General features: G+C 41.9%; 1 protein-coding gene across 1 annotated transcript in view; it reads left to right on the forward strand.

The window, feature by feature from the left end:
* PLCB4 (phospholipase C beta 4) overlaps nt 1–27,105 on the forward strand; it is a 419,470-nt gene that overhangs the window by 299,456 nt on the left and 92,909 nt on the right. Inside the window, exons 8-12 of the mRNA XM_060031226.1 lie at nt 14,108–14,187; nt 17,126–17,179; nt 22,747–22,828; nt 23,793–23,893; nt 24,544–24,601. Coding sequence (XP_059887209.1) covers nt 14,108–14,187; nt 17,126–17,179; nt 22,747–22,828; nt 23,793–23,893; nt 24,544–24,601 — 375 coding nt within the window. The remainder of the gene's footprint in view (nt 1–14,107; nt 14,188–17,125; nt 17,180–22,746; nt 22,829–23,792; nt 23,894–24,543; nt 24,602–27,105) is intronic.

Raw genomic sequence — 27,105 nt, forward strand, 5'->3', positions numbered from 1 at the left:
TCATTCCAGTTAGAAAATTCAGCTTTCATTTCCTCTCCTTAAAAACCTTCTGTTAAAAGAAATTGCTAACAAATTGCTGGCACTTTTCCCTCAAGCCCAGTGTGCCTTTGGGTAATAGGTGCATCTGTTTGGTCACATAACTTAAAACATCTATGAAAAAACAGCCGCATGAAGGAGATATTTCCCAATTTTTTCTAAACTGTGTGTAATACAACTTTTTCTCTGAATCCTACTCATCTCTCTGCCCACCGTTTTACCCTAAACCCTACAAATAATACCAAATATTGTAACAAACTTCTTTAGTTAGAAAAGCAACTCAGTTTCTCTGATGTACTTTTTTCTCTCTTGGGATACAACTAGTTGGGGAGGATTTTGTCCCTGGTGTGTTGAAGGCAGTTCAGATGTCTTTCATTAAGCTACAGCTGGCGCTACACAGCAAACTGCAAGCACAGTCGCTGTACATCAGATTGAAAGGCAACCATCATTGAAAATCTCCGCAAATAAGTCTGTTATTTTATACCAAGTTGAATTTTACTTTGATTACAAAAATAAGCTGTTACTGTGAAGTTCAAAATGCAAAGATTTGGATTTAAGTTCAGACAATTTCCAGACTGCTCATTATACTTTCTGCAGGTTGTAAATATTTGGCAAACTCCATAAATTATGCTTTGTAACCAAGTAAACAAATAAGCTCATGACCGGGTACTATAGAAATTAAATTACAAAAATGTTATGTGTTATTCTTGTAGACAAAAAAGGTAAGGTCAGGTAGTTTATTACAGGGGAGAAAATCTTATTTAAGTCAATTGGGTTGAATGTCACAATCGCTCTACTGAACTTGAATTATGTTGAGTAGAAGAATTTATGCAAAGGTTCTTGGAGAAGGGATTTATTCTTCGCTTTGCTGGGGAAAAAAAATATCAAGTTCATGTTTAGTCAGTCCCTCCTACTGGCTTTGCTAACACCCTGCAGAGCCCCGCTCCCCTCAATTAGTTCCTCTACCCCTAATCAGGCACAGACGTACTCAGGGGATCAAACCATAAGCCTCACCTGGGACCTTCTTAAAAATGCAAATTCTTGGGCCTTATGCCAGCCTAATGAACCTGAAATTCTCAGGATGGAGCCCAGCTTTCTGTTTTTGTTTCTGTTTTTGTTAATTGAAGTATAGTTGATTTACAATGTTATATTGGTTTCAGAGATACAACATAGTGATTCAGTATTTTGATGGTAATAGTTTAGCCTCCCAGGTGATTCTGATGCTGGTTGAAGTTTGAGTCCCGTTGGTTTAGCATACAAATGGACTTGGTCCAAAAGTCATAATGATTTTGAACCCAAACAAGTTTTTATCAAATTGATTGACTGCAGCATGCAGGTAAATCTGTAGACCTATCGATCACTGGTTAGAATTCACTGAGAACACAGAAAGCACGATTAAAATGAATTCGTTTCTATGACTCTAGAAAAAAAGCTGTTTCTCAAAATGCAGTTTTAAAAATGTCACTAGCTTTAAATTGCTTCTCCATTTACCACATAGCTCCAGTTTTTACTGCTAGCAAAAAATGTTATTGTGAACATAATGTATGTGTAACATGGGACTACACGTGTTTGTATGTTTTCTAATCTTTGGGGTATAATTGAAAGATGGGACACATAAGGTGGTAGGTTGGACACCTTGCCTGAGATGAGACTCTTGCCTCTAGAAAAAAAGCTATTTCTTAAAATGTAGTTTTAATTGTATTATATATGCCTGTGATTCTTAAAGTGTGGTCCCCAGACCAGCAGCTCCAGCAGTACGTGGGAACTTAATCTGAGATGCAGATTCTCAGGCCCTGCCCCAGGCCTGTGGAATCAGTACCCCATGTTTTAAATAGCCCTCCAGATAAAGGCTCAAGGTGAGAACTACTGCCCTGCAGAGAAGCTCCATAAGGAGCGATTATATCCTGCTTCTCTTGCATAAGTCTTGAAGAACTTAAATTAACTGCTCTGCTGCCCAGACTCACCCGAGCCGATGCCTGCTGAATGCTAAAGGAGCTAAATTGTAAATCTGAACTTTCTATCCAGAATATACTAATTGATTTAAGTTCTTCACCACACTGCCTCATGGTGTTTTGAGACTCAAGTGTGGGATGGGTGTGTGTGTGTGTGTGTGTGTGTGTGTGTGTGTGTGTGTGTGTGTGTGTATGTTTCATGTTTCCAAGAATGAAAGTTGGCACGTTCTTGTTTTGTTTCTTTTTTAAACCTTCCAGAATGCATGGGAAACGAATCAGTGAGGGGCAGTAAAAAGCCATCTTGGGCTTCCTTGGTGGCGCAGTGGTTGAGAGTCCGCCTGCCGAAGCAGGGGACACGGGTTCGTGCCCCGGTCTGGGAAGATCCCAGATGCCGCGGAGCGGCTGGGCCCGTGAGCCATGGCCGCCGAGCCTGCGCGTTCAGAGCCTGTGCTGCGCAACAGGAGAGGCCGCAACAGTGAGAGGCCCGCGTACCGCAAAACAAAAACAAAAACAAAAAAACCCATATTAAGGACAGAGCTGTGAATCAGAGCAGAGCAGATGCATGGGTGCATATTTGTGAGCTTTAAATGTCCCCATCTCACCTAGGTGTTTTCTTCTTGCCAAATAAAGGTAATAGGGTTCATTTGTTTAATTGCTGGGTTGAACGTGGAGGCCATCAAACTCTGGTTCGTCAGTGAATCTGTGGAATGGGTGACACTTGTCTCCTGGGGCCTCCCACGACCACCTGTCATCTCTCTTGCTCTCTCTTCCTTCCACCTTCAGTTCTCATGCTGCTCTTGCCAGACCATTTGTCCCAGGATCCAGTACTTCAGTGTCTGACCCATGGTGGTACTCTCTGCACTCTGGAATTATTTCTTTATCTCTGTATTCCAAAAACTGTAGTTCCCTTAGACCAGAAGTTGTGGACTCAGAGATGCCTGCAGGAGCCAGGGAGATGATGTGAATAATAAAAGGTGCCAGGAGACAGATATGGATGGTGTGGAATTTAGTGAAGTGGGGTGTGCATGTACCATCTGGGGGCACTTCCTGCCAGTTTTCCAACCATCAGAGCATGGCCCCATGGGAGGAGCAAAGTGAGAAAGAAGCAATGAGTGAGGCGTGGTGACCTTGTCCGCAGCCACACTGAGCAGGCTGCAAAGTCGTCTTCAACATTTGCGTGGCCCATGCATTTTTATACAGTTCTCCAGTGTTTTCTGAATGCAAAAGGAGTGTTGCTCATGGTAAGGCACGCACTCCCACCACATTCTGGTCGAAAGCACAGAAGAGCGAAAAGAAAGGAAGCCCCGTGTCCCCCTTTTCCCCTTCCTAAAACCCCCACCCCCTCTCTAATGTGTCTTTTTAATGCACACACAGTTTTCTTTTATACTAAGTTGGGCTCATGCTGTTTATGCTGTATTTTGTCTTTAATAGTTTTTATCATGTGCATTTTCTTTGTCTTTAAAATGTTTTCTTGGGCTTCAGTGTAAGTCCCCATGACCTTTGAGGTGGGCATTTTTAGTTGTTACCCACTCTTGCTTCTTTAGAAACCTCCCAGCCTCTTAGGTACTTCTTTCAGCATGCTGTGATCTTCACAGGGGACATGTTTTCACTGCTGAGGGTTTCATGAACTTGAAGGTTTCCTAAGCAGAGACTCCATGCTGGGCCCAGTCCACAGCTGCTCGGCTTGCCCTAATTGCAAGTGTTATCAAATGACTCCATCAAGGGAATGCAGAATGAATTACTCTAATTGTACCAGAAGTTTGGATTTCACCTTTTGGCCCCTGGGACAGGAAAATGTCACTAGCTTTAAATTGCTTCTCCATTTACCACATAGCTCCAGTTTTTACTGCTAGCAAAAAATGTCATTGTGAACATAATGTATGTGTAACATGGGACTACACGTGTTTGTATGTTTTCTAATCTTTGGGGTATAATTGAAAGATGGGACACATGAGACGGTGGGTCGGACGCCTTGCCTGAGATGAGACTCTTGCCTCTGAGCACTGTGATCTGGAACAAATAATTTAATAATCGTAATCATAATAGTGCAGCCCATGGGCCAGATCCAGCCCTCGGCCTGATTTTGTGTGGCCAGTGAGCTAAGAACAGCTTTTAACTTTTTAAAGGATTATTAAGACAAAACAAAACATAAAAACTGTGCAACAGAGAACCATATGTGGCCCTCAAATCTTAAAGTATTTATTGCCTAGCCCTTTACAGAAAAAGTTTGCTGGCCCCTAATAATTATAATAAGAGCAGCAGCAGTGATATTTTTATTTTATATTGAATGCCAGACACTGTTCAGAGTGCTTGGCCTGCATTATCTCATTTAATTCTCACAACAATCCTGTGAGGTGGATTATTCTCATTTACAGAGAAAGAAATAGGTCCAGAGGGGTTGAGAAACTTGCCCAAGGTCACACAGCCAGTAGGTGGCCAGCTGGTGTCTTGAACCCAGGCATTGGGTTCACTCCAGATCCTGTGTTCTATCACACCCTCTGCTGCAGCTCACAAGTTGAGGAATAGCCTCTTCCACCTGTAACATTGTATGATTTTACTGTACTTTTCAGGTAAATGTTTAATGTCATTATTTCTGGAAGGTATAGTCATAGAGCAGCACTTCCCAAATTCGTGGCCCACAAAATGGATTCCTCAAAGAAGTCCACATATAAAGGGGGTTCTCTGGTCAAATGAGCATGAGAAAACCTTGTTTAGATGGGTTTCTTTACTATAGCACTCTCAGAAGCAGAATTATTCTCATACCAGTCTCAGCAAGGAGGGGGGATATTCAGCTATTTCCCAAGCGTACATACATTCATTCATTCATTCATTTATGCCTATTGAAGGGACACAAAATCTTTCAGAACTACTGCTTTACAGAAAAAAAGTCAGCAATGATGTCATGGAGGCATTGTTCAGCCCAATATTTTTCCAGATGTATCAAAACAATGTAATCTAGACATTCATTTATTCATCTTTGCCATTAACATTCTTTTTATTGTCCTTGTTTTACTGCTGCCATGTTTCCTCCTTCCCTCCCCCTTTTTGGGAGGCTAGAACAGGGGAAGGGTGGAATCTTTTCCATAAATGATAGGAAATTAGACAGTGAAACTCAAACCCATTGATTTAGCTTCTTTTTAGTACCTCTTATCTTAAAATCATGTTTACTTTGTAGAATTACCTATAGATTTGATTTGCCTGAGCTGATAGGTGATGCTGCCTAGAAAAGGGCAGCCAGAGGTTCCTTGATTGTTGATGCTTATCCCAGACCCTCAGCAGGCGGCTTTGTCTGCATGTTGAGTTCTGCTCATTTTGGCATGGCTTAATTTACCAGCGTTGTCAACAGACACATGTCAGGAGGAAAGTGACCTCGAGGATCTTAAGTACAGGCATTAGCCAAAGAAACGACTTCATGAACACCTTTTAATTCACCAGCTGTTCACTCATCCCTTACCATCAGGATTTTGAAAATTTGACAGTTGAGACCAAAAAATGCACTCTTACAAAACTGGTAGTTTCTGACCAGCATAAAATGATGCTCTTGGTTTTCTTAAAATCTTAAAATTCTTCAATTATTTTAGAGTTCTCTATATGGATGTCAAATAAGTGTTACATAAAATAAACCAAATATCTCATTTTCTTTTTGAATGATTTCTGGGGTTTGTAGGAATGGAGCTGCTCTGTGAACTTTGAGGCATTAAAGAACATCACTTATTGCTTACTGTATATTGTTTATGTAGAGTGAGCACAAGTGAACACAAGGCATAAATGTATTCTGAATGTATATATGTATGTATGATTTCTTAGGCTGGGTCTGTGAAATAAACTGATAACAGACAAATTAACAGGAGAAAAGGCATACAAATTAATTAAGTTTTCATTTTATGTGAACGGGGGCATCACAGAAAGAAGTGAATACCCAAAGGAGCAGTGAGATTTTCGAGTTTATATAGCACGTTAATAGCGGAAGGAGAGGGGGCAAAGGGTAGATGTTTTTTAAGGAAGGTAAATGGGCCCTTAGGAGAATAGACAGGAGGAATGATTGTCTTGTGACAATTTCTATTTGGATGTGGTGCCACCTTTTCATTTTCCAGAAGAGGAGATTAGTGTTGCTTCTGGGGAGAGGATTTATGACAACTGAGTTCTGTTGGGAGGCTCTGCTTTTAGGCAGATAAGGAATTTCAGGAATTCAGATGCCTTCAGCTCAAAATAATTCTTACGCCAAAGTGGCATATTTTGGGGTGTCATATCCTGATTCTCTTCAACAGTATATTTATTGGAGTAAGTATTTGGAATTAGATGTGGTTGTTTGGGACAAGGTTCTATAGGTCCAAAAGAACATTGTTACAAGGTATCAGGTTGTCACAGGTAGAGTGAGCCTTAGGCGAAGCAAAAAATTGTCTCTTAGAAATGATAGTGAACAGAAACCCATTTGGAATGGGAATTTGACACTTCAGCTTCTGGGTAATGACCAAGAATAGCACAGTGTCCCCTCCTTGCTGTGACTATTTAGAGATTTTTTTTTGACCTAGTGTTGTCAAGATAACCAGCCAGGCTGACAGACTGTTTTGACTATCTGTGAGTGACTAAACTAATTTTGACTAGGGAAGTTATAAATATTATCCAGGCCCATCCAAATCGATCTTTCAAACACAGCCACCCATACTCATATATGGCAGCTCATTTCCTGCGCAAACACTGGTTCGCTGTGCTGTGAAGGTGTGTTGAGAATCAGGCGGCACCTAATGCTTAATGCATTCCCTTTTTCAGTGACTTAGTATTCTTTGTGAGCAGAGAACAGCACATGAAAAATGTATTCTCTGGAGGACACTCAGACTACATCAAGGAAAGAAGGCCCCCATCACTCCTTTTTTCTCCCCTAATTCTCTTTTAGATTTGAAAATTTCATGAGAACTATTATTAACTTCCTAAGGGCTTTGAGATCACTATTGGGTTGTCTGTCTACTGATTTTTTTTTTTTTTTTTTTTTTACAAAACCCACATTGCTGTTTGGCTACCTACTTCAATAGTTTGCTACTGTGTGATTATCGTAGGCTCATTAATTTAACCTTCCATCCTGGGTTTATCAACTGACTTTGTCTAGGACTGCAAGCATAGCTCCTTCATTATCCATGCAATTCTGTTCTGTCTCTGTTACCTTGCCCTCTTTCCCTGAGTCAGCGGTTAAGGTGACTTTCAGGTTTCTTTGCCTGATTTGTTCTCATTGTCACCACTGTCATTGCCTCCCTGTTGGCCTTCTGTCCCATGACCATGAGGGAGTTTTCAACGTTGACATTGATCTCTTGCTAGGCTGACACTTAGTACATTTTACCTGTACTTCTTTCTCTCCTTATTAGGGCCAGGAGAAAGTAGCTGACATGAAAGAGAAAATTTGTTTTCTTTTTAACATGATATAGAAGTCAGTCTGTGATATATATAAACAAACATCGGTAGATCTGCTACTTAATTTAAGAATGGCTTTAGCATCCCCTATGAACACAGTCAAAGGGTAAAATGTTAAATTTTGTCAAGTCCTGCCTAAATCGCCAGCCTCTTCACTCTCCTGCTTCTACCCCTGGGGTTTTCTAATTCCTGAGCCAGGCTCTGCCTCAGTCCAGGGTTGAATACTACAGGGACCAAGACATTAAAGACAGGGGCACTTAGCCTCTAATCATTCCTGCCCACTGTGTTGGCTTCAGCCTTGAGGCTGAGGTCTGATCACTGCCATTTGGTGCCCTGAGTCATGCTATGATCATGTACCCCATTTCTGGGAATCATACCTCTCTCTTGTTTTTGTACCAAAAACAAGAACCTACAACTGGTCCTCAGTTGTAGGTTCACACTAGAATTATCTACATTGTCTACAAAAGTAGATTGGTGGCCCAGCCACACTCAGATTGTTAATTAGAATCTCTGTGGTTGATGTTGAGGCTTCTGAAGTATTCCCTGGGGGATTCTACTGTACAACAGCCTCTGGGAACTGCTAATCTAGTCTCTGCATGCCATCCACGTAGTTTGCTTTCCACAATGTACCAGCTGCAAGTGTCCTCCCCTTGGCCTGCCCTCTAAGTTAAATGTTGACAATTTAATGCCAACTAATACCTTATCCTAACCAAAATGAAATGATATCATTTGCCTCAGTTATATAGACCCATAAGAGATACCTACAGCATCCTTACTTTAGAATCTGAGCCACTGCCTATATTCAGTGGCAGTCTAAAGCCCAAATACTGTCCTAAAACTCAGTTTCTAGTTTCATATAAAGATATCTTTATACATTGACTATTATTAATCTGGAGGTTTGTGAAATGTTGCAACTTTACACTCTAAGACCCTGTGGAAGGAAATCTTCACTTGCAAAGCCTCATAGTTTACCCCAAGTACATGGAAATGAGTCTTATTGCCCTTCTTCAATGCCCTGTAGTCTTACAAGAATTCACAGTACAAAGGGATCAAAAGGTGTATTTTGAATTGTATCAATTCCTGGCTTATGTTGTTTGAGCAGATGAAAAGTAATCACAGTTGACCCTTGAAGAATGCAGGAGTTAAGGGCGCCAATCCTCCCTGCAATCGAAAAACATCCATGTATAATTTATAATTCACCCTCCAAATCCATGTTTCCTCCGTATTCACGGATCCTCAGTATTCACAGTTCAGCATCCGTGGATTCAGGCAACCACAGATCGTGTAGTGCTGTCATATGTACTGTAGAAAAAAATCTACCTATAAGTTGACCTATGCAGTGCAAACCCATGTTGTTCAAGGGTTGACGGTAATTAGTAAAGCAATTAAGCACCTTGAGAATAACCAATTGAAACATGCCCTGACTTTTTGTCTCCATTGACATAAACAAACAAACCCTGTATGGATCAAGGCTTATGAGTTACAGGTCCCATGAAGTTCCCATGTTGTAGGTATTTCAGATGGCCCATCCATAGATGATGTTCACAGCTCAGACAGGGGGAAGTTGAAAGTCACTACCTACAGCATCTCACCTCATCTCGTTTCTACCCTTTAACTTCCCCTAAATGTTCGGGTCAGAACTTCTATTCTAGTGAGTGCAGATTTGTTCAGCCCAGATTGGGAGGGCATTGACAAAACCAAATAGTGATTGGGCTCTGTAAGGCCCTCACTAGAAAATTGGATATCCCAGCTGAGGGCACATGCAAAAACTTCAGTTCCCTTAGGAAACCATATCAGCTCTTCCTCAGTGGGCAGTGGGAAGAGGTGCTCAAGCTGGGAAGGCCCCCTCATAGCCCTGTGCTTCTCATAGGACCGTGCACACAACTCACATGGGGATCTTACCAAATGCAGGTTCTAACCCTGTGGGACTGGGGTGAGCCTGAAGATGCTTCCTGGACATCTTGATGAAGTTAGCCACCCCTCTGAGTGGCCTGAGTCTAGAACAGAGCTTCTTAAAAGTGAGTTTGCAAAACAATCACTTGGAAAGCTCATTTCAACACAGGTTGCTGTTCCCCAGGGTCAGATTTCATAGATGGGACCTGATGATTTGCATGGTAAAAGCTCCCAGGAGCGTCTGACTGCTGGTCACTGGACTACACCTTAGGTGGCAAGTCTGTAACTTCTGAGCCAACTTAGTTGAAGATGCCTCCACTGTCTCCACCATAGCCTCCTCTTTGAAAAGAAACACCAGATGATTAGGGAGGTTGCTACTGAGTCTGCCCTTTAGAGAAAATTACACAGCAGATTTGGAAAGTGTCACTGAGTTTCTGTGATTTTTTGCTTTGACAGTATGCTACTTTGACTAAAAACTACGAAGCATGCTTCTGGAACAAAATCTAGAGATAAGATTGAGTTGAAGGAACAACAACTCTGCTTGAAGTGGTGCTGACTGGAAAACAACAGAACTAGTTATTTTAGGAGGACAAATCTATGTGTATAGAAAAAGGCTAGAAGTGCAGATAGCAAAGTGTTGTCAGCTCTCAATATCGGTAATGGAATATGGGGTGATGTTGACTTTTTGCTTTATGCTTTTTTGCTTTACCTTTTTCTACACAGGGCATTTAAATATTGCTTTCATAACCTTAAAATTTTTTCCAAATGTTTTTAAAGGTAAAAGCAAGATATGTGCTCTGTAAATTCACATATTTTTCAGTTAAGTTTTGTTCTGTCTGTGTCTCTATACATTTGGGGAGTTTTTTGTTTGTTTTTTGGTTTTTGTTTTTTTCTGTAGAGAGTAATTTTTAATTTCATTTTTTTATTGTTTTTATTTTTTATACAATTTTTAAAGGTTACTTTCCATTTACAGTGATTGCAGAATATTGGCTGTGTGCCCCGTGTTGTACAACACATCCTTGAGCCTATCTTACACCCAGTAGTTTGTACCTCCCACTCCCCCACCCTATATTGCCCTCCCCCCTCCCCACTGGTAATCACTGGTTTGTTCTCTATGTCTGTGAGTCGGCTTCTTTTGTGTTATTCTATATGTTTGCTTTTTAACAGGAAAGGGATTATTTTGTCTGTGAGAGTCCTAGTGTTTAAGGGTGAGGCCCAGCCCTTTACCTGGAAAATGGACGCCACCTGCATGATGAAAATAAGTTTAAGGAATCCCAGAGGAGAGGGTGAAAATTCTCAGGAGAGAGTTAGGGGCAGCTGCCATTCCTCACTCCTTTCCCCTCGAACCATCCAGCACAAGCCCCCAAGAGTTCCTCAAAGGACATTTTCTTAGAAGGGCTGAAATAAGCTTTAAGTTAATTTAGGCAGAATTGGAAAATATTGAAAAATGAGAGAACAATAACCATTACAGCCTCCTGGGGAGGTGCAGAAGCTGCCCATTTGGACACTGGAACCGAACTGATACTGTGGGCTGGTTCCCTGGCATCCAGGCCACGTTTGCCCACTCAGGACAGCCGACCAGAGGGAAGACACCCAGTATAGTAGGAATGACACCCTGTGTCACCATGGAGCAGTGTGTGAGCTCAACGTGTGTTGGGGAATGATCTAGAAACACTCATCCTGGGGCTTGAAGACACACCTCGTGGGGCGTTACGTAGACTATTAACGTATGTGCTTATATTCAGCAATTCAAAAACAAAAAACTTAAGTCAGTTTTTTCTGATTTTGTTAATCTGGAAACAATCAAAGAAGTTGATATGTATTTAACTCACTTCTGGCACAACTTTCCAACTAAATTCTAGGGTTCTACTGACACCTTCTGGCATTTCATCTATTTTATGTTCAAAACAAAACAAAATGCTTAACATATTTCCCACAGTCTTTTGGCCTTATTATGCCAGGTGTACATTAAGATAACAGACAGAAGGAAAGGTCTGATGGGAAGGAGACATTTGGACGAGCCCTGAATACAAATTTCCCAGACACAGAGGGCAGAGGCCGGCTGCTCAGTGACCTTGGACAAGGCTGTGGACCTCACTTTCAGCATCACCAAGAGGAGAAGCTTCAGGGCCTTCCCCATGCCTTTTAGGGCTTGTGGGGATTCGGGGGCCTTTCTACTAACTAAAGCATAAGCCGAGTCACTGGTGTGAAGACCTTAAAGGTCACACTCAAGGACTGTTCCATCACAATAAACAAACAAATTATTTTCCACATTGTATTTTCAAAAGATGGATGAATGTTGTTGAAGCCCCCTCAAAGCCTGATATCTCTGTAATTGATTTTAGAAACAACTAAATCAGAATGATCAGAAAGAACCAGCAAACAGTCTCAGAAATGATCCACTTTTTTGCCCCAGAAAACCATGGACTTCGTTTTGTGTTTTGAAACATGTAACAAGGCTTCAGTGCTGCCCAGTTCATGCCAACGAAATTATTTGTGCTTTTTCTGTCCCTCCTTGGGAAACTCTGTGTGGGCCTGTGGTTTGTTTGGCCAATCACAGGATATTTGATTGTCCCCAGGGAGTTAGAGTCCCTTTTTTTTTTTTTTTTTTTTTTTTGGTACATGGGCCTCTCACCATTGTGGCCCCTCCCGTTGCGGAGCATAGCCTCCGGACGCGCAGGCTCAGCGGCCATGGCTCACGGGCCCAGCTGCTCCGCGGCATGTGGGATCTTCCTAGACCGGGGCATGAAACTGTGTCCCCTGCATCGGCAGGAGGACTCTCAACCACTGCGCCACCAAGGAAGCCCTAGAGTCCCATATTTATCCTGACAGAGGAAGTAAGGTCTGATGAGGAAAATAATTGAGGCATTTCTTCAAGGCTGCTATTTCATTTCTTCCTCCTCCCTCAGAACCCTGACTTCACCATCATGCTTGCTGAGGCTTTCAGTGCTATTTACAGTCCTCAGAAAATGGCCTTTTCTCTTTGTGAAAGGAAATTTTCCTCGTATCACTCCCAAGTCCCCCTTCAGAAGTCTGTTAGGTATGACTGGGGCTCAAAGAGGAAAGCACAAACTCGCTGGTAGACTCACATCCATTAGGGTGGCTACTATCAAAACGCAAGCGAAACAGAAAATAAGAGGTTTGGTGAGGCTGTGGAGAAATTGGAACCCTTGTGCACTATTAGTGAGATTGTAAAACGGTGCAAGTGCTGTGGAAAACAGTATGGCGGCTCCTCAAAACTTAAAAATAAAATTACCATACAATCCAGCAATTCCACTTCTGGGTATGTATCGAAAAGAATCGAAAGCAGACTCTTGAAGAGATACTGGAGCACCCATGTTCATAACAGCATGAGTCATAATAGCAACACAAGGATCCATTGATAGATGAACAGATAAACCTAATGTGGCCTATACGCACAATGGAATATTATTCAGCCTTAAAAAAGGAAGGAAATTCTGACACCTGCTACAACACAGATAAACCTTGAGGAGGACATTAAGTTAAATAAGCCAGCCACAAAGGACAAATACTGCATGATTCCACTTACATGAGGTACCTTGAGTAGTTAAATTCAGAAAAACAAAGTAGAATGATGGTTGTCATGGGCTGTGGGGAGAGGGAAATGAAGAGTGGTTGTTTGATGGGAACAAAGTTTCATTTCTGCAAGATGAAAAGAGTTCTGTTCTTTATTTGCACCGTCCGATATGTTAGGCGCTATGCCCATGTTGGGTTTGAGCACTTGAAGTGTGATGAGTGCGACAGATGCACTGAATTTTATTTTTATTAGGTTTAAATTTAATTAATTTAATTTAATGAATCTTTATTCAGTTTAATTTAGCCACATGCGGCTAGTGGCTGCCATGCTGGACAGGGCAGGAAGACTGTACGTCTACATTACTGTCTATTCCAAAATATTTTCCCTTCCTCAGCATAGAGCTACAGCAGTCATACAAAAAACCTAAGAAGGTAAGGTGCTGGCTTGTGTGTGGGCCCCAGTTCTGTTTGAACCCCCAGTATCAATTTGCTTCAAAGCATTTTACCAAGAGTGTGACTCTCATTTTTAGCAATTTGGTATGGCATTCACTGGCATCGGTTATTGGACCCAAGGGCAAAGTGGGCCTTAATTCATGCGCCAGCCTTTTCTAGTAAAATGCCCTTTGGAAACCCAAATTCCTTTACTGCCACGCACAATCTTCTTCACTTTTCCTTGCAAATCCATGGAGTGATGTTATGAACTAAAACCGAGGTCCAAGTCCTTATACAGAAATCATGCAAGCACATTGCTTTGCTCTGGGTACCCTGGCATCGACGCCTGTTTTACTTTTTAAGGCTTTGCTGGAAGACACAGACAGGTAAGATAAGTAACAAATTCTTACGTTGAAATAGTATCACACAATAAAATGGATGAACCTCGAATGCCTTCATCCTCTATAATGAGGGTAGCTAAGTATGCCATCACGTATTGTATAATGTTGCTTGAGAAATAATTAATGTTGCCAGCAACTGAAAGGGGCTTATATTTAAACAGGCTGCAAATAGAAGGCTTAACAAGTCAATCAGTGGGCAGCATTGCTTCGTGACAACCCAGTGTTTAATGACACTGTAGATGCCACACTTATCTTCCTGGAAAGAATGAAAGCTGTTTATTAAGGCATAAAATATGAGCATGTGGAATGAGGATGGCTGAGTGGCAGGAAGGAGATAAAGAAGAGTTTATATTCTTCTTACACAAAATGGACATGAGCTGTCTAATAAAAAAACACCCAGTTTAGCTCTGGCAGATTTGCTCACCAAGAACACTCTTTTTCTTTCTCTTTCAGCAATGGGTCGAAGGCCTGAGGTCCATCATACACAACTTCAGGGCCAACAATGTCAGTCCCATGACATGCCTCAAGAAACAGTGAGTTTTATTTGCATGATCCTTTGGCTGTTATCAAGCAAACAGTCAGATTAGGAGATGAAGGCTATGTATATGGACCAGGCAGCATCTTCCTTGCCTTCGCCTCTATGCTCCTGACCTTGGAGAAGATGTTGACCAATACGCATCTGTACTCTTCATGCCACCTGGCAGGGCATGTGTGATAAGCCCGCAGCCTGAAACCTATTTGAAAGGAATGGTTGATGGCAGAAAGATGCTGGGTTGTGGGCCCTGTCTTTTGTGTCCCGAGACTGAGTCTGCTGATAAATAGCTCTGCATGCCTGGGGCCGTATTTGGGTGCTGATGTAGCTGGAGTCTCTGTTGCATGACACTGAGAAATGGGGAGTGTGGCCAAGACAAGCACTTTTGCAAAAGCACCGATGGCTCCAGTGGAAAAGGAGCCCTGGCCCCAGGGACTGTTTAGCACCCAGTCAGGGATCCAAAGGTACTTTTGAAATTCAGAAAGCAGAACTTCCTTACTCCAGCTCTGCATTCAAAATTCAGAGAGGACCTGCTTGACATGGTAGGTTTTAACCCTACGAAGTTATTCTTTCCAGGTGACATGAAAGTTACTCAAGTAGAAATTCTAGCCAAAGCCCAAATCAGCCTGTTTAAAAAGCAGTGATCCATGGAGGAGTGGGGCCACCTGTTATCTCAGGGCCCTTGGCAGGCAGTCATGAGGTGCAGGAGAGAACCACACTGAGAATCTGCAGGGATAAGCCGGCATCTCTTAGCCAGGCCCAGGTCCAGCACCAAGGGTGGGATTCCTTGGACTTCCGGGCGATGGGAGGAGAGATCAGTCCTTCGGGCATTTTGCTTTTTACTTCTGGTCCCTTTGGCAGGTGCTTTAACAGCATGGCCTCTGTGCTGTAAATCCCAGGTTGGCCACTTCGTTTCTGGGTCAGTCTTGGCAAATTCTTAACCTTGTGCCTCTCCGTCCTCATCTGTGAATGGAGGTGATAAGATTCCACGCAGAGGAAATAAGGTCATGGGCAGCACCTAACCCGGTGCCTGGTTCCCCATCCCTCCTCGTTCAGTATTAGTTATTTTGATTTTGACATCATCCCTCCAGTGTTTTTCCCATTGTCTTATCAGAGGGGAGTTATTTAGTCTTGTACATTCCTATTTTTTGTTCAGCTGCTTCTTGTCCTCTGCAGTTGCTGTGTCATGTTTTCTTAGAAATAAAGAGCAGGGCTTCCCTGGTGGCGCAGTGGTTGAGAGTCCACCTGCCGATGCAGGGAGCACGGGTTCGTGCCCTGGTCCAGGAAGATCCCACATGCCGCGGAGTAGCTGGGCCCGTGAGCCATGGCCGCTGAGCCTGCGCGTCCGGAGCCTGTGCTCCGCAACAGGAGAGGCCACAACAGTGAGAGGCCCGCGTACCGAAAAAAAAAAAAAGAAATAATAATAATAATAAAAAATAAAGAGCCACCCAACAGATACTTTGAAGTTATAGAACCTCAGGCTTTTGGCATGCCCACTTATGCCTGAGTGACCCAAGTACTTGTATCTGGACACCAGATCTTATCTGCCTTCATTGGTGTCCTGCCCAGATCCCTTTCTGTTGCTGGTGTTCACCCATCCGCCAGCTGCTGGGAGGGTTAGGTCACTAAGGGCTCACACCTGCCTGCTTCTCCAGAGAATTGCCCTCTGCCTACCAGGAGTCACCGAGCCTGAGAGATCACAGTCCTCCATTGGTGTCTCTGCGGGATTGGTTCCAGGAACCCTGCTGACACCAGAATCCACCGATGCGAGTCCCTAAGAGTTGACCCTTCGTGTCCACGGAAACAGAACCCATGGATAAGGAGGGCTGACCCTAGACTCCTCCCTTCTTCTGGAAGGAAGCCCACAGCCAATGACAGGCTGAGACAGTATACAAGAGGCCAGCCCCCTTGCCACCAAGCCTGGTGCAAATCCCACTCCAGAGCTCCCTGTGGCGTCAGGACAAAGCTCCAGCTGAGAGCACAGCTTTGTATAACTTCCTCCCTGCCTGTCTGCTTCCCTCACTCCTATGGTCCTGAAACCATCCCCTTAAAAGTAGTCACGTGTGCTTCTAGGAAGCTTGACTTAAGACAGAAACTTTACCAAATCATCATGTTCTGCAGATTGTTAGAATGTTATTAACGGGAAACAGTGAGAATGGGAGTCAGTGGCTAAGAATAGTCCAAGCACCAAAGGACAAATATATGTTCTGGGTCTCCATGTGTCATGAACACCTGGGGAAAGCAAAGCATTTTTCACCATCAGTTTGAGTTGATGAACTTCTCTGACTGTTACAAATTAAGGGTCCAGATCCCTTTATGGAGCTGGTGTCCGTCCATCCACCAGTTGCTGTGAGGATTAGGTCACTAAGGGCTCACACCTGCCTGCTTCTCCATCTTTACTTCACTACACTTAGAGCAGGAGCTGGGGCTGGGGTGGAGGGGGTCCCCACTGTCCTCAAGACTAGGCTGGCTGGTGTTACCATGCACTTGCATTTCTTACCCCCTTAGTAGATTATTAAAGAACAACAATCAAGGACGAAACCAATCACCAAATAAGTGCCTACAATTTGCTTTGCTCATGCAAATTCCCAATTTTCTCATTCATCTAGGATTGCCAGATAAAATATGGGACTCTCAGTGAAATTTGAATTTTAGATAAGTAACAAATAATGTTTTAGTATAAGTACGTCCTATGCAATATTTGGAACATACTTGTAGTAAAAATTTATTTGTTGTTTATCTGAAATTCGGATCTAACAGAGTCCTATATTTTTGTTTGCTAAATCTGACAACAGTAAATTCATCTCACAGTGTGTAATTGTCTCTGGTTTTCCAAATAAATGTTCTGTGTTTGAATGAACTTTCTTTTAAAGTTCTTAACCAGATTGAAGCTCTTTCTCCCGAGAAACATTAAAACAGTTGTTACTGTTGTTTTCCAGCTGGATGAAATTGGCATTTATGACCAACACAAATGGGAAAATTCCAGTTAGGAGGTAAGTCAGTTATTCTTGTCTGCTCTGCACAGCCTGGGTCAGCCCTTGTGATACCAGCCCACAGAGAGAGCCCCCCACAAGGACTTGTTAATTTCTTTAACTAAAGATATTTCTGGAAGCTTAGTTTGAACCACATCATCAAGTGCTATGTTCAGTTTGTAAAAATCACTTATGGACGTAAAGTTGCATTTTTCCTCGGAACGGGTAGCGTTAACTCTGATAAATTAGAGAACATCTGAAAATGTAGCAGTATTTTTTAATCTTCAGCTAAGTGGGTTTTCAGGATTCAGGTATCTTTCACCTACTTGCCCTGAACAACCTTTAACTAAAATTAAAGAAGTTTATATTGTGCACCTACAGAGGAAGTGTATGGACGTGTCCTAGGAAGTGTGATGCCTCTAGACAGTGCATCTCATTCTGGGCTTTGCTGGTCCTGTTGCTTCCCTCCTTACCCTGCCCAAGGTAACAGAGACAAGGGAGAAAATGGAAGGAAAGCCTGGGTAGAGTCAAGAATGAAGAGAAGATGAACCAGAAACGGCCTTCACACCTGTGCTTCAGTACTTAAGCTGATGTGTTTCACCCTCTGAGGATTTCTCACGCTCCCCATTTTTCTGCCTTTCCACTCCTTCCGGCATTAGGGTCATGGTCTGTGGGTCCAGTTGGAAGCTCTTGCGACAATAGTGTTGGGAATTCTTTACCCAGCTCCCCAAGTATTTTTTTGTTGTTGGTGTTTGTGTAAGCATTTCATGAAAATTCCAGAAACTGAACTGGGCCCCAGAGCATCTGCTGCCCACATGAAGCCAGGGGTATATTAGGATTCAGGAACCTGAATTAAACATGAGTTCCCCAGATACCGACCCACTCTTATAGAATTCTCCTGACTTGCATTCAAGTTGACCTCTTCCTGGACACTTTAGCAAAGAAGCCAACGACAAATAACAGACAAAACCCAGAACTACTGGGTGGAGTCATGTCTTAGAACCGCTCTATCTTTCAGAGACGAGGTCGACAGGTCACCAGCTGCACAGCATTTGAGGGAATGCACTGGAGCCGAGACCCACAGATTACACTCAGCCATTTCTGCCTCCCCTTTCCCTCTGTCTCTGCCTAGACTTGAAGCTTCAATTCTGCATCCCTCTGAGAGTATCTCCATACTCCCTGAATGTCATTCTTTTCACATTTGTCAGAACTATCCTAGAGGTCATCATTTTCCTTAACTCCATGTATTGTAACATTCATGGACTAAGATATCCATGTGACACAACTGATGTATCAATGGGCAAGTGAAAAGCATACACATCATAAAGAAGACCGTGGCAGTATTCTTTTTATTTAACCTTTTATTGAGGGCTTCCAGGGTTATTGACCTCATGCACCTATTGTGGTCTATATGTAGGATTCTCTGCTTTTTATTTAATAACTTACTAGCAAGTCAATTTTGCATTTACTTTAGAAGTTTAAAAAAAGCCCCACTAGCACCCTTGACTGATGGTTGTTGGCAAAGGCACTTTATACTGATCCTTATTTTATTTAAAACCCTTTGCTCTGTTGAGAATAGCAGGACAATTATTTTAATGTATCTCAGCATCCTACAGCTATTACCAAATATATATTGCATTTTAATTTAAAAATCAGTATTGAAGTAATAAGTCCAGACTTAGCACAGATAGCAGTGTGAAGACCAAAAATGTAGGTTGGATCAGTTTTTACATAAATTGCTCTCCTGATTTTTCTCCCAAGATAAGTTTCAGGAAATGGACAAAATAGAAACACATAGATCATAATCAAAGCACTCCTAATGAGCAGTTCTGGTGTCATCTGTACACATCCTATGAATCAAACCATTGTTACACAAGCTTGGAAGCCTTTGCTGATTCCAAAGATCTTTGTACAGCATGTTCACATACAAAATCATTACCCCGTTTTTTGTAGAAATAGCCTAGATATTTTGTCTTCTTCTTCAGCTTTCTCTGACGTGAACTTTTTGGTGCCTGACAGCATTAACAGGTGTTTGACACAAGACATCTGTGATCTGGGGGCAGTTTGTCAGAGTTGATGGAAAATTGATACCAAGCCAGCAAAAAGTGGATAAATCTTTGTGTGGATGAGCTGCCAAGGGCGAGATGGAAATTGTTCTGAATGTTTTAATGGATATGAAGAGTAAACACTTTAAAATGTCATTTCATCACTATCATTCTGGAGTTTTTAAAATGGAAACTATTAGTGTATTGTGTGTGTAATATTAGAGGGGATCTGGCTTCAGGGTCATTAAATCAGCTTGAGAGTGGCCCCTCCTTGTGAGCTGTAACCAAAATTTAATGTCCAGGAAGCTGCAGGAAGGATAAGGGAAGAAAGTCTTTACCTCCCTCTTCTCTTTTCTTTCCTTGTACATCATCTTATGCAGTCTGCCTTTCTTCCAAACTTACAAACTCACACTTAGTTTGCCTATCCACTCAGACCAAAGCTTTGAAGGTTACTCTTTTGATCACTCTTTTTTCTTTTTTTTTGCCATTTCCCATTCCTTGTAACACGGAGTTGGAACCAACAGCTATGAGTAGAAGGAGTCCCAAGGGAGAAGATGTATTAAGAGGGCTAAGACCTCAGGGGTGGTCATAGCAGCCCAGCTCCCTCATAATCCATCCACATCCTGAAAGCCCAGCCTGCCTACGACGAGGGTCTGTTTCTGCAGGGGGCTTCATTTCATGAACACTCCTTGACTGTTTCAGAAGATGGTATTAAAACCATTGGATAGATTGTAGACCCTTTGAGGGCAGAGTGAGACTCCATGAGTTTCTAGGGTCATTGCTGTCTTGGTTGCCTGTAAGGTCTGCTGGAACAGGGAATTTAATCAGATGGACTGGGTACCACTTAAGGGTATTTGCTTTTCTAGCATTTCCTTTCAGGTAGGTAGTGTGTTTTGCTTCAAGAGAAACTCTGAGCACCTGTAGCTACGAAGCACTAAACTGTATTCTTTGGGGCTGTGTATAAAGGGTTGAATAAATTGCAATCCCTTATACACACTCTACATGCCCATGAAACGCCTTCGATGGTGTCTGAAATGCCCCCAGCTTGTGATAAGTGTGTTTATTTCTCTCAGGACCCTGGTTAAATGCTGGGCCTCCAATGCAACTGGAAACTCAGAGAATTCAGCTTTGCACCACAACCCACTTGCCCCTAAGCCGAATCCATTTTGAGGCCCAAGAATGACTCTGAAAGCTGCCTGGAGAGAAGGCAATAAAGGAGCCCCGTCCCCCCTCCTCCCCACCTCCAGGGAAATGGTCTCTTCCACTTCCTTGCTCCTATTTTCTCTTAGAATGAGGGAAGCAAATCTGTGTTGAGGTTGCCCAGCTCGAGCCCCCTCGTGAAAAGATGGGCCTGAGAACGAGCTCTTCTGACCATCATACCGCCTCTTGCCTTTATTTATTTATTTATTTTGGCCCCTCGGCAGGTGGGATCTTAGTGCCCTGACCAGGGATCAAAGCCATGGCCCCTGCAGTGGAAGCATGGAGTCCTAACGATTGGACTGCCAGGGAAGTCCCACCTCTTGCCTTTATTATTTTCTGTCATGTCTCTGGGCTCTGACTTTGCCCTCACTGATATATTCCCATGTGGATTTCCCTCCTTCCTACCCCTGGGCACCCTATTTTCTCCTTCTCTCAGTTTCTCTATCTCCCACAAATGCTTGGACAGACTACTCCCAAAAGATGTCCTTGTTCTGCTTCCTATTTCTTGGCATTTCCCCAAGCCCCAGCCAAGATTCTACTCCTATGAACTCTCCCTTTCCTCCCCACTCCACCCCCTCCCCAACACCAGGTTGTTTCACCAGAAAGGCTCAGGCACTACACCTGCTACATTCATGACCGTGTTCATCAGTTTCCATCTCCTTTATGAGGCCTGTTGAAACCTAACAGAAGCTTGAGTTAGCTGAGATTCCCCTGAGATTGCTAGGCAGAGCGTTTCCTCCTGGTTACAGGTGCCAGACATCCCAAATCCTGCTGGAACCTGCAGCTCTCACATTAACACATACATACTCTATTTCAAAAAAAGACACACTGAATAGCCACTTTCCCCTATTATAAAGAGCAGATAAAGTGCTTCTCAACTCAGTCCAATGTATGAAAATTCCATGAACTCTAGAGAAGTGGGAAAATGTGGGCATAGCACCCTTGACCCTAGAAACTGGTTTACTTAATGTCATACGTATATGCTGTACCATGTCTGCAGATTTGTTAAAGAGGATTCATAGGCCTCCCTATATTTGAATACAACTGTCTCAAACATTCTTAAAACTGTACTTCTTGAAGTATTCTTAGACCATGTATGAAACAATAAAGCTTTGAATAAACACATAGCAATTCGTTTACCTACAGCTAGTTCTTCCCAATCTCTTCTGGGAAGTTGTACTCTGCATTTGAAGTGGTGCTTTCTCCCACTCATCAAGATTAAACGGCGGTCACTGCTTACATTGGGAACTTGCCTTCCACTTAACGCGAACGGTGGAGTGCACGACAAAGTTGGGCATGGGAGGTGCTGTTACAGATCCTCCTGTACTCACAGGGAAGGCGGTCCAAAGCCAAGCTTCACAGATGAAAGTAAGCTCTGTCTTCCAGCAGAGGCTGGACTTCTGATTTAGACTTTAAGTTATTATGGTGATAAATCACCTGGGCCTCCATTCGGGGAGTGAATGAAGGCTCTTCGGGTGGCCGAGACATGGCTCAGAGTCAAGTATGGATTCCAGGGTCCAAGTCCTCTCCTCAATAGTGTTTGTTCTGAGTGTCACCAATTCATTTATCAGGAGTCTCTCTCTACTTTTATCATCATCAGGAAATATGCTCCTTAAGGTTTTATCCATCTAACTAGCCTTGATGAACACAGTACTGATTCAAAGGCACCACCATTATTCAAAAATACTGTGTCTCAGGGGAATGCCAAGATTCTGCTGAAACATTGAATAATTGTTCCCCTGACCCCCTCTCCCTGACACCTGTCACTTTCATAATAAAGTCCCCAATCCTTGAGGCAGCTGACATGTCAGAATAGCTAAAGGATGCTTAGCTCAAAAAAAAAAAAAATATATATATATATATATGTCTGATAATGCATGTCAGCTGTAGTATGAAACCAGGTAAGGGCAATCACAGGCACATGCTGTGTGCTAAGGGACCTCCTTCCTTTCCCCAAGTCAAGATATTGTCACCATGATGTTTTATTCTAGACATGCTGTTCCATCTGCCACATTCCTTTTTCCTAAGAAAGCAGTTTGATAGGATCGGAATTTATTATTGTTATTGTCCAATGGTCTGTATCCCTGGTGCATCTTACATTCACAAGTAGCCAGAGAGACCACCTGTCTTAGAATCAAGTCACCACACTGGCACAGCCAGCTCTGGTAACCAGAGAGACATTGCAGGAGCTAGTTTCGGAAGTGAAAAATACCTAAAAATGAAAAGTAATTTTATTTTCCTTTTTCTTCTCCCCTATCCCACCATCCCTAGTTTTAATGGGATCTTTGCATCAGAGAAAACAGAATTAATAGTAACTTTATTTCTTTTTCTTTTCTGCCCTAGTATTACCAGAACCTTTGCATCAGGGAAGACAGAAAAGGTGATCTTTCAAGCACTCAAGGAGCTAGGTCTTCCCAGTGGAAAGGTATTCATTAATCTAATAATGTTTCTAAAACCACTTTGTAGTTATGTTCTCATGTAATAAACAAGATTGTATTAAACTGATTCAGTTAGATTCAGAATTAGATTCAGTCACACACAGTACAGTCAATTTTTCCTTTATTCTCTTTCCTTCTATCCTTCCTTCCTTTTGTTTTCTGGGCATTTTAACCTAAACGTTTTAGTATTCAAATAGTGTACTTCCAAATGTTGTTGTCAACTTTATTAAGAAAAGGAAATGATCGCCAGGCTGCTCTTTCACACAGCTTATGGAAAACTTATTTTACAGAAATCCATCAACATTGCCTGGACCATGTACAATGTCAGCATGAAAAATGGCTCATAAATTCAGTTCTTCAGGATGGCTGTGCGATATTTTATGAAGCACCTCTCCCCAAACATACCATTTGTGTTTGTGGCCCTTTGGATTTAAAATAATTGCAATTAACGTGTTAACTGCAAGAAAGATTTAAGCCTGTTGCTGCCTTAACAAATCTGATTTGAAATATGAAGTTCTGTATGAAGAGTAAACTCTTATAGCATCCCCTTCATGTGGTCTTGTGAAAATTCACAAAATAAGCTTAAGAAAACATTGGGCTTGATGTCATCATCTTTTAGGCAGGCACTTGCTTTGTTCCTTCAAGGAGAGAAGGAAAAAATGTTTCTTTGTATTTGTTCTATGGAGTGTCTCCCAGAGCAAGCCCAGCTGTGGCCGGTGTGTGAACATGCAAACCATGGATGAATGGTAACTAGAAATGCTCATTTTCATGTGCCACGTTCTAGAGGCCTGGCCAATGGCTGGACCTCCTGGCCTCTATCAGCAAGAATCAGAGACGAAGGCCCTGGAATTCCAAGTGTCATCACTTTGCTTCATGAACCTGTAGATTCTGTAGATCCTGCAACGAGAGAAAAATGTGCCCTGATTTATGACACGCTTCTATTCTTTCCAGAATGATGAAATTGAACCTGCAGCATTTACTTATGAAAAGTTCTATGAACTGACACAAAAGATTTGTCCTCGGACAGATATAGAGGATCTTTTTAAAAAAATGTAAGTTCCATTTATGAGAAAGTGTCACATCAATGTTATCCTTGTATTTTTAGATTTCAAAAACATTTTTGTCCTAATATTTTCAAATAGTATGCTGATAGTATCTAGGAATATCTAGTCAGGGTTACATTTTCACCCCTTAGTTTATTTGGTGTAAAAGTTTGCTCTGATTTTTTGAGAAACTTTTACGTAAGTTACTTGTAGCACCTGGAACTTCCCCCCCTCCCCTCCCTGCATTGGCTTTACTAACTACCTACAATGTTAACTTGCTCCTTTAGGTATTAACCCGTTATGTGAACTAACAAGATTCGATTTGGAATGTTATTATGTTGTTGAAAAGTCCATTCATTCCAATTATTTCAAATGGATGACTTACATGTTGTTTTTATAATAATGCCTGTGGATAATGCAAAAGAGGGATTGCAGACATTTTCTGTAAGCTAGTGGGAATGATTTCTTTCCTTTGTTGTTGTTGTTGGGTTATTTTTTTTTCCCCCTTACAAACAGTCTCTGGCCATTTTAAGAGTTCACCACTACTTCAGGGTTAGAAAATAAGTGTAGCATTATCATCAACAAATGTCAACATGTAAATCGTACCTCCTGTAGCATCATATACCAAAACTTACTTTTTCTAATAAATTTCTTTTCAGCAATGGAGACAAAACTGATTATTTAACGGTAGACCAATTAGTGAGCTTTCTAAATGAAGTAAGCTTTTTCATACATTAACTCCATCAGTCTGTGTGCAGTGGCTTGCCCTCCTCCAGCATCCTCATTGCATGCCTGCATCCTACACCTTCATTCGCTTTGCTTCTGACCTGCTGATCTTTCCATGATGGCTTTACCAGGTGCAAAAATCAGCTGCTGCCTTCGTGTGTCCATGCACTTCCTCATTGGCTTTGCACACTGCTTTTTTGCTGGTTTCTTGCTGTGATGTGTAGCTCCGGTTCTGTGTGTGCGTGTGAATTTGATAATATATTCATTTAATTAAATGTGTCTATGTTTTTGCAAGGTGATATTTAAGGTACTTATTTTTTTCTATTTACTTATAAGAAATAGAAAGAGAATGGATTGAGTTTACCACACTATAGTTGGATTCTCCATTGCTAACTTTTCCTCATACCTTTGCATGGACTAGAAAAGCTTTATTTTTGTCTTTTAATGGATTGCATGTAAGAAAAATATGTAGGTTCGAATAGAATATTTGGACAACAAGCACAACATGGAGTTCCTGGGTGAAAATATAGTGCATATTAGGCCAATGAGATGGCAGGTTAAATTTTTCCTTTTTATTTTTATAACAAGCTCAGAGCTAATTTTAGAACATGATTCACTTAACAACCAAAACTGATTGACAAAATTTGCTTAAGCCCAAGAGAAAGATATTTCAGAACACGTAAAGGTTGCAGTTTTTATTACAACTAAAATTAACTTCTTTTTTCCTCTGCATGTTCAAAAAAGTGTTTTCTCTTCAGTGAAACCCATTGAAGCTCTTGTTAATCCAAAAAGGGAAACTCACTTTTTGTCTAACAAACACATTAATACTAAGAAGACTTTAAGTGAGGAATGGACAGTATATTTTTGTTTCAAAACAATTGATGTTAGGCATTATACCTTATAAAGAGAAAATGTTATGAAAGGCAGTATCATGCCAGATATGAGGTATTGCCTCAAGAAAAAACCACAGGTAGGCTGTGATTTGCCAGTTTGCAGACACAGATCACATCTTTGCCAAAGGGCTTCTCTTTTCTTCCCTGTCAGGGCTCAGTAGCTCCCAATTTGTAGGGTTGCACTTGAGAAGCTATGGTAAACAGAGCCTAGAAGCACCGATGCAGGAGATAAAAGTTCCCCCATATAGCAGGGCAGATGCCTCCACTTTTAAATAATCCTTTCAGCACATTGCAATATTTATTTTACTTGAAAACATTTCAAGTTTTTCACTCCACTAGTTTTTGGTCATGCGAATACTATGTTCATAATCTTTACCCAGATATTATCCACATTCTTACGCCACCGTTGCTTGGAAGTTAAGTTGCCTTGCTTTGCCTCCTTAACCCTTTCCCCATCTTCTGCTTCTTTTAAAAAATGTATTGTGTTATCTCCCTCAGCTTCTTCATGTACTTTGGGTCATTGGTCACCTTACGTTTTGGTGAGACGAGCAAAAATCTTGCTTTCTACTAAAGAGGGAAGACGCTTTAGTGGAGAGAAGATGTACCACCTCATCAGTTCGCCTAGAAAAAGGCCTCTTGGGTGCTCTGGGATGAAGCTGGTACCCAGCCATCTATTAAACATGACAGAGACTTAATATGCATTCTACTGTTCAAATGAGGAAACAGTTCTGAAGTCCTCAGAATAGGTGCTGCATTCATGGGTGCTTTTCTCACGCCTTTCCTTTTATGGGTGGTTTCTGTAGACCTACCCGATAACTACTCTTGTTCTTATGAGTCTTGGACAAAAAATTTAATTTTTAAAAGGTATGATCACCCACACTTTCTGGCTCTGACATCCAAATTCTTTTGCAAAATACTTACTCTTTGGTAAGCTTTTATCTATCACTATTACACTGGCCAATAGTGTTCATTTACTTATGTTTCCTTCTGTTTGGCTTCTCATTAACAGTAAGGTGGCACCTTTAATTTGGGGGGGGGTGGGACTCATGGAATCAGTGTGATTCTAGATTTCTTTAGGTCACAGAAACTACAAGACAGTCCAGGAAAGTATACAGCCTTTATTTTTAATCAAAGTGTCTGCCCTGAATCTCTTCCTTTTCTGTCCTAGTGAACTCAGCTGGAAGAACTAGACAGAAATCTGAATGTCTCCTTGAAGAAGGCTGTCAAACTTAGAGAACGTTCTGCCACCGCCTTGCACCCTCCCTTTTGAGTCCTACCATTGTCCCTCTCATTGCTCCAAAGTCGAAAGCACCCCTTGGGCAGAGCACCGTCAAAACCCATAATGAAAGGAGACAGAGTTCACTCAGGAAGGGAGCAGGCATTGGAATGTAAGGGTCTCTGACTTGAAAAGCTTAGACCTAAACATTTTCAAAATGCCTTAGCCACATAGTCTCAAAAAGCTGGAATTCAACATTGTATTAGAAGACCTGGATCATACAATTAGACAAGAAAAAATAAATGAATCCCAGGAACACAAAAGGACAAGGCCCTATTCATTATTTGCAGATGATGATTATGTAACCTGAATATCAAAAGCTATCA

The sequence above is a fragment of the Delphinus delphis genome, chromosome 15 (genome assembly GCF_949987515.2).
Source record: "Delphinus delphis chromosome 15, mDelDel1.2, whole genome shotgun sequence".
Lineage (NCBI taxonomy): Eukaryota > Metazoa > Chordata > Mammalia > Artiodactyla > Delphinidae > Delphinus > Delphinus delphis.